This window comes from Bufo gargarizans, chromosome 1, assembly GCF_014858855.1.
Source record: "Bufo gargarizans isolate SCDJY-AF-19 chromosome 1, ASM1485885v1, whole genome shotgun sequence".
NCBI lineage: Eukaryota > Metazoa > Chordata > Amphibia > Anura > Bufonidae > Bufo > Bufo gargarizans.
The window spans coordinates 657,811,031-657,823,839 of record NC_058080.1 but is presented as its reverse complement, the minus strand read 5'-3'; the positions used below and the strand labels follow the sequence as shown (position 1 = coordinate 657,823,839).

General features: G+C 41.6%; 1 protein-coding gene across 1 annotated transcript in view; it reads right to left on the bottom strand.

The window, feature by feature from the left end:
• Positions 1 to 715: 715 nt before the first annotated feature.
• LOC122935822 (baculoviral IAP repeat-containing protein 1-like) overlaps positions 716 to 12,809 on the bottom strand; it is a 90,234-nt gene continuing 78,140 nt past the window's right edge. Inside the window, exons 9-11 of the mRNA XM_044291727.1 lie at positions 12,216 to 12,302; positions 5,626 to 5,790; positions 716 to 1,177 (exon numbers count right to left, since the gene is read on the bottom strand). Coding sequence (XP_044147662.1) covers positions 813 to 1,177; positions 5,626 to 5,790; positions 12,216 to 12,302 — 617 coding nt within the window. The 3' untranslated portion in view covers positions 716 to 812. The remainder of the gene's footprint in view (positions 1,178 to 5,625; positions 5,791 to 12,215; positions 12,303 to 12,809) is intronic.

Sequence of the window (12,809 nt, the reverse complement as noted above, 5' to 3'; positions counted from 1 at the left end):
CACTTGTACTATTCATTTAGAGACAATGTCGCACGAAACATGTTGCCATATAGCACCAGCCTTATATTTCACTATTATCCAATATAACCACAAAATAAAGTACATTTGGGGCAGATTTACTAATAGTTCCAACCTTTGCACTGTCTAAGAATACAAATTGCAGGCTTAATATTAGACTAATTTACTATTTTGGCACTTGGACCTTTATAAATTTGGAGTATGACAAGTCCTACGCCAGATTCTTTACTTACGCCCCTTCAAAAAACATGTCAAATTTACTCCAAAAATGCACCAACATTTTGGCACAAGGAGGTGTAATTAGGCCACGCCCCCTTATTGATGAAGCCACACCTTTTCCCATGAAGCCACGCTCTCTTGCTAGATGAGGAAGTTGGTAAATACGATGCAAAGCATGCACTATCCGTTTGGTGCAAAATGTGCCAAAGACTTTCAATGGTAAATCAAACCTGCTTTAGGGCTGTTTCACGAGCGGATGCCGTGAATGACAGCCAAGACCCGATGCAGACTGCAGAAGCACGGAGCATTAACATGATTGATAATGCTCCGTGCCTCTCTGTGATCTCTTTACTACGAAATCACAGTGAGATAAAGTTGTCATTGTGATTTTGTAGTAAAGAGATCACAGAGAGGAACGGAGCATTATCAGTCATGTTAATGCTTTGTGCTTCTGCAGTTCGCATCGGGTCTTGGCTGTCATTCACGGAGCGGATGTCACGCACGGCATCCGCTCGTGTGAAACAGCCCTTAATCGTCAGTTTTCTTATATGATACAGTAATAATAAAAGACACATTTAATTCTCTATATTTGGTGTTAAGTGCAGTGGTATCTGCCAATTAAGTTCTAAACTCTTGGACTGGGGGTGAGTCTTCTTCATGTTGTCGAACATACTGAGGTCATCTTTATCCAGCTGCCACCCCATCATCCATATGGTAATGAGGCCTGGCATGCGAGACACAAACCGGACAAAGGAAGTGACGGTGGTGGCTTGACACTTAATGGGTTGAGAGTGCATTCTGGCTATATGGAAGACATTTAACTCTGGCATGTCTGCAGCCGTTTCAAAAAAAGTCGCCCACCCAGATTCTGTGACTCTGTCATTAGAATGCAACTCAAGACTGTGAAGCCTCTTTAGAAATCCCTTTCTTGCTGCTTTCCCTGTGAAAGTTAAATAAGTATAACTTCATTAATAATGCATTTTTATAGTAAAAATGTATCCAAGTATATTATATACAGTACAGACCAAAAGTTTGGACACGCCTTCTCATTCAAAGAGTTTTCTTTATTTTCATGACTATGAAAATTGTAGATTCACACTGAAGGCATCAAAACTATGAATTAACACATGTGGAATTATATACATAACAAAAAAGTGTGAAACAACTGAAAATATGTTATATTCTAGGTTCTTCAAAGTAGCCACCTTTTGCTTTGATTACTGCTTTGCACACTCTTGGCATTCTCTTGATGAACTTCAAGAGGTAGTCACCTGAAATGGTCTTCCAACAGTCTTGAAGGAGTTCCCAGAGATGCTTAGCATTTGTTGGCCCTTTTGCCTTCACTCTGCGGTCCAGCTCACCCCAAACCATCTCGATTGGGTTCAGGTCTGGTGACTGTGGAGGCCAGGTCATCTGGCGCAGCACCCCATCACTCTCCTTCATGGTCAAATAGCCCTTACACAGCCTGGAGGTGTGTTTGGGGTCATTGTCCTGTTGAAAAATAAATGATGGTCCAACTAAACGCAAACCGAATGGAATAGCATGCCGCTGCAAGATGCTGTGGTAGCCATGCTGGTTCAGTATGCCTTCAATTTTGAATAAATCCCCAACAGTGTCACCAGCAAAGCACCCCACACCATCACACCTCCTCCTCCATGCTTCACAGTGGGAACCAGGCATGTAGAGTCCATCCGTTCACCTTTTCTGCGTCGCACAAAGACACGGTGGTTGGAACCAAAGATCTCAAATTTGGACTCATCAGAGCAAAGCACAGATTTCCACTGGTCTAATGTCCATTCCTTGTGTTCTTTAGCCCAAACAAGTCTCTTCTGCTTGTTGCCTGTCCTTAGCAGTGGTTTCCTAGCAGATATTCTACCATGAAGGCCTGATTCACACAGTCTCCTCTTAACAGTTGTTCTAGAGATGTGTCTGCTGCTAGAACTCTGTGTGGCATTGTCCTGGTCTCTAATCTGAGCTGCTGTTAACCTGCAATTTCTGAGGCTGGTGACTCGGATGAACTTATCCTTCGCAGCAGAGGTGACTCTTGGTCTTCCTTTACTGGGGCGGTCCGCATGTGAGCCAGTTTCTTTGTAGCACTTGATGGTTTTTGTGACTGCACTTGGGGACACTTTCAAAGTTTTCCCAATTTTTCGGACTGACTGACCTTCATTTCCTAAAGTAATGATGGCCACTCGTTTTTCTTTACTTAGATGCTTTTTTCTTGCCATAATACAAATTCTAACAGTCTATTCAGTAGGACTATCAGCTGTGTATCCACCTGACTTCTCCACAACGCAACTGATGGTCCCAACCCCATTTATAAGGAGCGAAATCCCACTTATTAAACCTGACAGGGCACACCTGTGAAGTGAAAACCATTTCAGGTGACTACCTCTTGAAGCTCATTAAGAGAATGCCAAGAGTGTGCAAAGCAGTAATCAAAGCAAAAGGTGGCTACTTTGAAGAACCTAGAATATGACATATTTTCTGTTGTTTTACACTTTTTTGTTATGTATATAATTCCACATGTGTTAATTCATAGTTTTGATGCCTTCAGTGTGAATCTACAATTTTGATAGTCATGAACATAAAGAAAACTCTTTGAATGAGAAGGTGTGTCCAAACTTTTGGTCTGTACTGTATGTAATATTTTATCTACAAAGTACCAACTGGAATGAGAATCGGATGATCCTAAAGCATGGCCACTTTTTTTCTAAAAATAGTGCTGCACCATCAAAGGGTTTTGTTTGATATGACAGCTCAACTCAATTGAAGTGAATGGGGTGGACCTGCAATTCCATACAAGCAGTCATGTTTTTCTAATCCTGGATATCTCTATATGGTTGATCTGATATGTTTGCAGTATACATGCTCATACAGGCAAGCCTATTAAAAGCACTCATTCCAATGCAGTGCATAAAAACATGTGCAGCTCCTCTGTTACATCTGCGTTCTTCTTTCCGGTATTCAGATCCGTCATGGGATCTCAAAACCGGAGTAGAGCGCTTCAGTTTTGTCCCCATTCATCGTCAATAGGGATAAAACTGAACTGAAGGGAACGGATTGCACCAGAATGCATTCCATTCAGTTTGGGTGTGTCATGGGATCGCTACCAAAGGCGCTGCAAACAGCGTTTTTGAGTGCATCATGTGATGCGGAGCAAGACGGATCACAATGTAGGTCGATGATGCCGGATCAGTTTTATCGGACACAAAACGTCTTGGTCATTTCAGAGATAATACAACCGTATCCGTTCATAATGGATGCAGCTGGATGTATTATTCTAATGGAAGCGTTTTTGCTGATCCACGACGGATTCAGCAAAAAAATTCAGATGTTAAAGTAGCCTTACCTGTTCTGGATCGAATACCATGTTTAATCCAGTAGACAATGTTCAAAGTGAGACTCCATGGAAATTTTTAAAATGTATTTAAACTATGGGCACTAAACAGAGCGGAGCCATTAATATCCCCTTGTATTTGCTATAAGCAAGTTTCCAAGGTGCTCTGAACACCAGAAGTCCTTTACACCACAGGTAATAACTAAATGGCTGCATACTGTTGGGCTGTACAAGAGGAGTTGCTAAAATGATGTCACCTTCTCTGACATCACTTCCTGGTCTGCAGCTATTGGCTGAAGCTGCACCCCACAGACTTCCTGCTCTGCCCGCCTCCTGCTTGCGCTCTGCACATTATACTGTGAACTCTCTGCTCCTTTATAAGCGGCTTTATCCTGCATATAGACCAGAATGAAGGGATAGTCATCCAGAAGAGAGGGTAGAGTATAGTATGTGCAGTACATGCAGGGGTTCGGCAGACCAGGCAGTCCATGAGGTACAGCTTCAGAAAGTAGTTGGACACCACTAAAACATATTAGGTAAGAGGCCATTTTTTGCCAACTTCTCCTGTTCAATTGTGTTATTGAACATTTTGTTATTACCTGTGTTGTCAAGTTCCTTTAGCATACAGACCACCTTGGAGCAGCATGCAAAATTTACTGACTGGTATGTTAAATGACCCTAGTTTAGTAGATCCATTTACAAATACAGGCCTAGTTGCCTTGACTTATTATTACTGATACAACTCCATTTTGTACTGGCCAGAGCTAGTAACTGCAGAGCTGCTCCCATTCATTTCACTTCTGTTAGGCTACTTTCACACTTGCGTTCAGAGCGGATCCGTCTGAGATGGATCCGCTCATATAATGCAGACGGTGGATCCATTCAGAACGGATCCGTCTGCATTATATTGTAAAAAAATGTCTAAGTGTCAAAGTAGCCTCAGACGGATCCGTCCAGACTTTACATTGAAAGTCAATGGGGGACGGATCCGTTTGAAAATTGAGCCATAGTGTGTCATATTCAAACGGATCCGTACCCATTGACTTACATTGTAAGTCTGGACGGATCCGCTTGCCTCCACACGGCCAGGCGGACACCCGAACGCTGCAAGCTGCGTTCAGGTGTCCGCCTGCTGAGCGGAGCGGAGGACAGACTCTGCCAGACTGATGCATTCTGAGCGGATCCGCATCCACTCAGAATGCATTAGGGCTGGACGGAAGCGTTCGGGCCCGCTTGTGAGAGCCTTTGAACGGAACTCACAAGCGGAGCCCCGAACGCTAGTGTGAAAGTAGCCTACCCGTCAACTACAGAAAAAATGTTATGTAGTTCAGACAATGTTCAAGGCAACCAGCCAATCAGAGGGGATTCAGGGTATTGGACCCCCACCATTCTGATAGTGATGGCCTATTCTGATGATATGTCAGCTGTATCATAATCCTGGAGACCCCTTTAAAGTAGACTAGGCAGAAAAAACCTGGAGCATCTTGATTGACATGTTAGACACTTTCTTGCCACCTCTTGGTTGGCTTACTTTTTAGTCCAATATTCTAATACTCCTCTGAGCCTCACCCCTCTGAAGAGGCATGTACGCCTATTTTTTATTAGTTTTTTTTTTTTTTTGCACAAATGAAAAGAGTTGTGCTAAGTTTAGAAGTTATCCTCTATTCATTATCTATGAGACCACCAATGATAGCAGAGCGCTGTACTCAGCTATTTTTGACAGTCCCATAAAGAATAACTGGAGAGGCAGGATGCATGCCCAACCTGCCCCTCCACCAGGGAGAATGGGACCCTTGTTCTTCAGATCTGTAGGGGTTGCAGTGGTTGGACCCCCAGCTATCAGTTAATTGTCCCTTAACTAGAATTCTAGAGCTTATAGTAATCACGCATTTAGTGCCCTTCAGTCATTTCATGTGTTTAAATGATTGCTAGGATAGGTTGGTTAAAATTAATAGTTATGGGCTTCTGGCTAATAACTGGGCGAGAATGTTTTTAGAACTGGAAACTAAATTTAATCTTCCTCTAATCAATGCAAATCAGTGACTCACCTAATAATGCAATACTTGCATCATCTAATATCTCCTTCATGGATAGGAAGTGGAGGTTGGGTAGAAACCGAAACTGTTCAATAATCAGTTCAGCAGCACGAGCCATTCCTTCTCCTACAGGCAACCACAATTTCTCCATATGAATGAGGGATCCCAATGATACAGCTATAGACAAAAGATATTTATATACATTAGCATTTTAAACTGTTTTTGCAAACCAGATTTGTATTCAGTTGTATTATTCCTTTAAATGGTGTGTCTCATGAAGGCATTGTAATTTTAAATTGAAGCCAACCCAAGCAATCATGGTTGTATCTCTGGCTGCAGAAATGTTGTGTTGCCTGCTGGCCATGAAAATAAATATCTGGCTGTAATGTATGGATGGGCTGGGTCTGGCAAAACGAAAATGATTCTCTGCACTGCCTAAAAGATGGGGGTCTGAGAGCAAATGGATAAGGGTTGTCTGCATGAGATGCCCCCTTTAGTATATCAATAAAATAACTAGGAGATACAGGGGTGAATTAGGCTAATCTACAGTACCCAATATAGCCCATAGAGAAGTATGGTTCTTTTCCTAGGACAAATGCCATCTGTTTTCTCATCCTGGACAACCCCTTTAAGGTTATGTTATGTTTCCAACCCCAGGAACATAAACAGTGGTGCCAGAAAGTTTGTGAACCCTTCAGAATTTTCTATATTTCTGCATGAATTTGACCTAAAAATATATCAGATTTTCACACAGGTCCTGAAAAGCAGATAAAGAGAACCAATTCAACCAAGTGAGTCAAAAATATTGAAATATCATGGGTATAGCCACTTACTGTTTTATTATCTCCACATTTCTTTAACTCTGTTTGGGAACAGGATTATGGGTGTGTATTAACAGATGAACGATGTTCAACCGTGTACAACCTTCTGTAAAGAATCTTTTACTGCATTAATCATCTTGAAGCATCTAGAAAATTACTCTACTGTTGGTATTATACTCCTTTCTAAAAATGTATCCAGATGCGGAGATCAGATGGGCTCCCTTAAGCATATATGGTGGACATGTGTGCTCCTTATACCTTTTTGGGCGACTAACTATAGGTTACTTAAAACAATTGTGGGTTCAGATTTGCCATGGGGTCCTGAAGTGGCACTATTGTCCTTTCAACTTGACAATTTTCCTATTGAAGACCTTACCATAATTAACCATATACTATTCACTGCTAGAACCAAATTGTTATTGTTGAGTTGCTTTTTTTTTAGGATATCCCTTGACTTATTGTCATTTGATGGCTAACATCACTCGCAGATGGAAGTCTGCTATACTCTCACATGTCGATTGCCTTGCAGACTTGGGAGAGCCAATCTCTTTCTGTACTTACCTTTGCTTTTACTTTTTATGCTTTGCGATCCTTTTGCCTCAAGTATATATAATTCTGACATTTTGTAAGCTCTATGTACCTTTTTCTTGGACCCAGAACCCTGTCTGTATTGTTATTATTGTTCTTGATATGTTTTTTCTAATTACTGATCCACAGCATATAAATGCCTTTGTACTTTATTGAATAAAACATATATATATATATATATATATATATATATAAATAAAAAAAATTACTTGGTGTTTTTTATAATTTGGATGACAATCAGGTGTGAGTGGGCGACCGGTTTTATTTCAAGAACAGGGATCTTCAAAACACGAGTGAAAGTATACCATGGCACGAACAAAGGAGGATTCTGAGGAGCTCAGTAAAAGATTTGCTGATACTGACCCGGGCTAGAAAAGGTTACAGAACCATCTCTAAAGATGTTGGACCTTTGCCAATTCAAAGTCACACTGACTGTACAAATAGGAGAAATTCAAGAGCATTATAACCTTCTCTCGGAGTGGTTGACCAACCAAGATCACACCAAGAACAAGGTGTGTAATAGTCTGCAAGGTCACATAGATACTCAAGGTAACCTTTAAGCAAACTAAGGGCATTTCTCACATTAGCTAATGTTTATATTGATGAGTCCGGCATCAGGAGGACACTGAACAGCAATGGTGTGCATGGTAGGTATGCAAGTAGAAATCTGCTACTTTCCAAAAAGAACATTGCTTCCCATCTGCAGTCTAAAGATCACATGGACTAGCCAGAAGGCTATTGGAATAATGTTTTGTGGATGGATGAGACAAAAACTAAACTTTTTGGTTTAACCCCTTCCCAACCAGCTCTGTACATGTACGGTGCTGCAGAATGTGACCTGCCGCCCAGCACTGTACTGGTACGGCGCACTGATTGGGCAGGTGCAGAAACTGTGCCCGCTTAAACAGCAGCACGGGTCCGGCTGTTTGTGGCAGCTGGCCCCTGCTGTATACGCCGGCATCAGTGAATACACAGATGCTGGCACATTATCCCCTTCTATGGGGAGGGTTTGCAGAGGTTACTGGCACCCTCTCCGTCCCCACTGGGTCCCTGCGCTGCTGTAACGGGGACCCAATGGCTGGGTGGGAAGGCAGCCCGATGCCTTTCACAGGCATCAGGGCTTTCCTTCTATGGAAACCTATGAGATCCAGGCCCCCAGGCTGGGTCTCATAGGCACGATGTCAGCGTAATACAGTATAAAGAACAGAAAAAACAGCGGAAGTTAATTCAGACCCGTAGGGATCACAATGTATCCCAAAATCCCAAAGGAATGAAGGGTTCGGGCGCCGACAGGGGTGATTGGGATGAAGGAAAAAAAGGAGAAACAGGAGAAAGGAAAGGTGAGGCAGCTCTAAAAAGTGTCTGTAACAGGATAGTAAATAAATGTGCAGGGTGATATTCTACAGTGTTGAATAGACCCCCAAGACAAAACTAAAAATAAAGGAAAAAGAGCGCCAGACCTCGTCTCAAGTACAGTAGGAAAATGGAATGGGAGTGGAAAACACCACTACACAGTAATGAATTGTATATCGCACAACAATGTGTCGTAAAGCATGGTAAGAATTATAAAAATAGTAAAAGTGTGAAGTGCCCATGTAGGACAATATCACACGAAATAAATGAATAAATAACTGAATAAATAAATGAATAACACTCACATCACTGGGGGGTAGTCATCAGGATAAGCATAAAACACCTGTGACTTGAACCCCCCCGGCCAGGATCGCATGTAGAGTCGTAGTGATGGAAGGCAGCAAAAAGTCCAGTGCTTCTGATCAATCACCTTTAATGTGTATATGTGGCTCGACGCGTTTCGGGGACAACAAATCCCCTTCTTCAGGAGCATTACATAAGCAAATGACAATAGAATCAAACAATTTATACCCCAATGGCCCTAAAAAGGCGCGTTTTTCAAAGGACCGGAAGTGGTATGACTGCACTTCCGGTATTTGGAACGCATATGCGTTTCATGATGTAATTACAAGTAAATACATGAATAAATAAATAAATAAAGCAAATAAATGAAGCATCTAGAATAATGACATCAAATAAAGTATATATATATAAAAAAAAATGGGCAAAATGGACTGAATGTATACATATAGCCGGAGAAGTTCGGGCATATCGGACCGGAAGTGACCCCGACTTCCGCTCCGTGGAACGCAAGGTGTACATCGTCCTATTATCTTTTGGGAGACACCTATGTCATTTCCCATCAAAAAGTAACTTTAAGTCCAAATTTGCCAGGGGTAGGAATAATTATGGGCAGCACTGTATATTGTAATGCACTGTAGAGGGGATTAGACACCCAAAAGTTGAAGTCTCATAGTGGAAAAAACAAATAAAAATTAAGTGTTTTAAATTAAAAAATAAAAAAGTTCCAAGTAAAAAAAGCGCAAACATATGGGGAATATTGATAACTATTTAATGAGGTATTACTATCTATCTTAACGGTAGAAAAATTGACATTTAGAAAATTGTGATTTATTTACATTTTCTGTAAATTATAAAAAAAAGTACAAATGAAGGAAAAAAATATTTAACCAAATTTACCGCTAACATGAAGTACAATGTGTCACCAGAAAAAAATCTCTGAATCGGTTGGATAAGTAATACCACTTCAAACGCAAAGTGACATGTCAGATTTGCAAAAATAGGCCTGGGCAGGAAGGTGAAAACTGGCCTGGGGTTGAAGGGGTTAAATGGGAATCATTCCAGCATAAAAACCACATACCATCTATGGTAGCTTCATGGTTTTGGCCGGTTTTGCTGCAAGTGGACCAGAACGACTTCCCATCATTGAAGGAACACTGAATTCTGAATTTAACAAGCAACTTCTAAAGGAAAATGTCAGAACACCTGTCCATGAGCTGAATCTCAAGAGAATGTGGGTCATGGAGCAAGACAACAACCTTAAAAACACTCTACCAAAGAAGAAGAAAGTTAAAGTTTTAGAATGGCCAAGTCAAAGGAAGGAAACCCGCCAACATAACAGAACAGTTACTGGAAACGTTTAGTTGCAGTCATTGGTGCACAAGGGGGTCACACCAGATACTGAAAGCAAAACCTTACATCCGTTTGCCACTCACAGAAATGTGATATTGGATAATTTTCCTCAAAAAATAAATTACCAAGTCTAATATTTTTGATTTATTTGATTAGGTTCTCTTTATCTACTTTTACAACTTGTGTGAACATCTGATGTAGTTTTAGGTCAAATTTAAGCAGAAATATAGACAATTCTGAAGGGTTCACAAACTTTCAAGCACCACTGTGTGAGTTGAAGCCCAATACCAGATAAAGTATGAGGGTGTCAATGGATGGTACACAAAGCCTGCTATATCTCAATCAACTAAGGGCCCATTGGCCAGATTACTCGGCCCATGTAAATGTGTCAACAACTGAGCGAAACGCTTGTTTTTTGGGTAATGCAACTTTATGTGACACGTCAACATCTGTCGTAGTAATGATCGTTCATCCCTTTACAGAGCAGATGATTGCTGCGTGTACAGTAAATGCAGTGGAATGGGCGGACAATGATTGGACACATATGGTTTGTTCCCAATCAGTTTTCTTTTTGTATAAGCCCATGTAAATGTGCCCCTCAGTCATGGAGGTTATTGAAGGTCCTTGAAATGTCTTTGTTTTTAGCTTAGAAAAAATAATATACTCTACTGACCAAATATATTAAAGGGACCTGTCACCCTGAAAATACAGTGCAGTCTGCAAGCAGCAAGTTATACAGTAGGAGAAACAGATTGTGTATAGTTTTGTGAGAAAAGATTCAGCCAAACTAAGGACTCATGTAGGTGGTCTTATCAGTGATTGGTAGGTATCTATGTAGGCGCACACACAGGGCATGCTGTCAGTCACTGAGTCAGCCCACCCACATGACTCATTTGCTCAGAACGAGAAGATATTTAGATTAATAAAATCTACTATAACCAGGGGCGGATTGGAAACCTAAAGTGGCCCTGGAAAAAAATACCTAAAATGGCTCCATATTGTAGGAGGGTCTAAATTGACTGGAGGCGGTACAACAAAAGTTGTGGGGTCAGCAATACCATAGTGCAAAATACCACATACCACAGTGCCGCACAATATATTGCCCTAGTAACTATCGCTCTGAGTTGGCCATCCATAGCGGCCATTTTATTTCCTCCTCTTCCAGTTGTCTCTGATTAGGATATGGAGCAGGGTGCTTAGGAGGTGAGATGCGGGACATAGTTGAATTCAGGAGGACATGTCGCTGGCCGGGTACATGAGTAACTGATTCTCACTGAGTTAATCACCACTGATGGCTTATTATGTACCTGGCCAGCGGCAGAGATGGGGGCTTGGGTGGCCCCCTGGGAAATTTCCCTGTAAGGTCTATGGCCAATCCGCCCCTGACTATAACTATAAATCAAACTTCTCAGCTCCTTCTGCTCTGTACCCTGCAGACTGCGCTGTATTTTCATGATGATAATTTTCCTTTAAAAGATCAGTTACCAAACTGCTCATTTTCTATCTCTTGGATTAATCCTTTTAGACCAATTTAAGGGCTCTTGCACACGACTGTGGATTTGGTCTGCTTCCGATCCGCATTTTTTGCGGATCGGATGTGGACCCATTTATTTCAATGGGGCCACACTGTGTCCGTTCCGTGGTCCTTCAAAAATGGAACATGTCCTATTGTTGTCCATTTCACAGACAAGAATAGACAGATAGACAGCTCTAACAGAGGGCAGGACATACCCTTCACACGCGGCTGGTATCTGTGTTTTGCGGATCCACTAAAACAGCTAAGGCTGTGTGCATGAGCCCTAATACTTATATTCTGGGTTATGTGAGGTTTTTTTTTTTCTTCCAGTAACATTCCCTGTGATCCTTCTGAATTTTGTATATGTATTTTAATCAGAATAGCTGCTTGTGCATTTTCATTAGGGGTTAACTCCATCAAGCCAAGCTCTGTTAGAATAAATGACAACGCAGCTTCCAGCTGATTGGCCTGTCTCCTCACCTTCCATGCACTATGACCTCTCTGCGGTGATTAGCGCTAAAACTGACAGCAACTTAGCAATAAAAGAGATACCATACTGTGCTTGCTGCAACCGCAGAAATGAAAATGTGTCTGTCAGGGGGGATAATTTTTGAAACTGGTGCAAAGTAATTTATCTAGTAGAACGTTCAAAAAACCAGTGTGTACTATACCGAACATCTCAGCGGCTTCTGTTCCAACAATTATATGTCTGTCCAAATTTAGAATTTTCAGAGATGTAAAGTTCTTCATTGCTGCAGCTGTCATAGAGACACCAAAAGTAATACATTTATTAACTTGTACAGTATCCATACTGTAAGGACGTAGAGCAAATTTTTAAAATAATATACAGTAAACTTTTTGATTTCGTTTATCCATTTAAGGTTCGCTTTCACCCATGGGTGGCTGCGTAAAAATAACGCCAGAGAAAATTCATGTGTGAGTTATCCAGCTTTCTGGACTTTTTTAGCTTTCAACCCCAGCCTGTTCTACCTGTTGAAAAACCATCTCTGCTTACCACCACTCCATACTGGCTCCCTGGGTCCCTGGCTCCCTTCAGCAGTCTTCCGGTCCCCACCATGTAAACTCCCAGACAGATGGGGTCATGTGTGCCACTGCTGCCGATAACTGGCCACAGCATTGATGTGTCCCCAAGTAGAAAATCACTGCTGGGTCACCGCAGCGGCACACGTTATTCCATACATCTGGCAGTTTACAGGATGGAGACCAAGACCCCAGAGGGAGCCAGGGCTCTGGATGGCCCACTC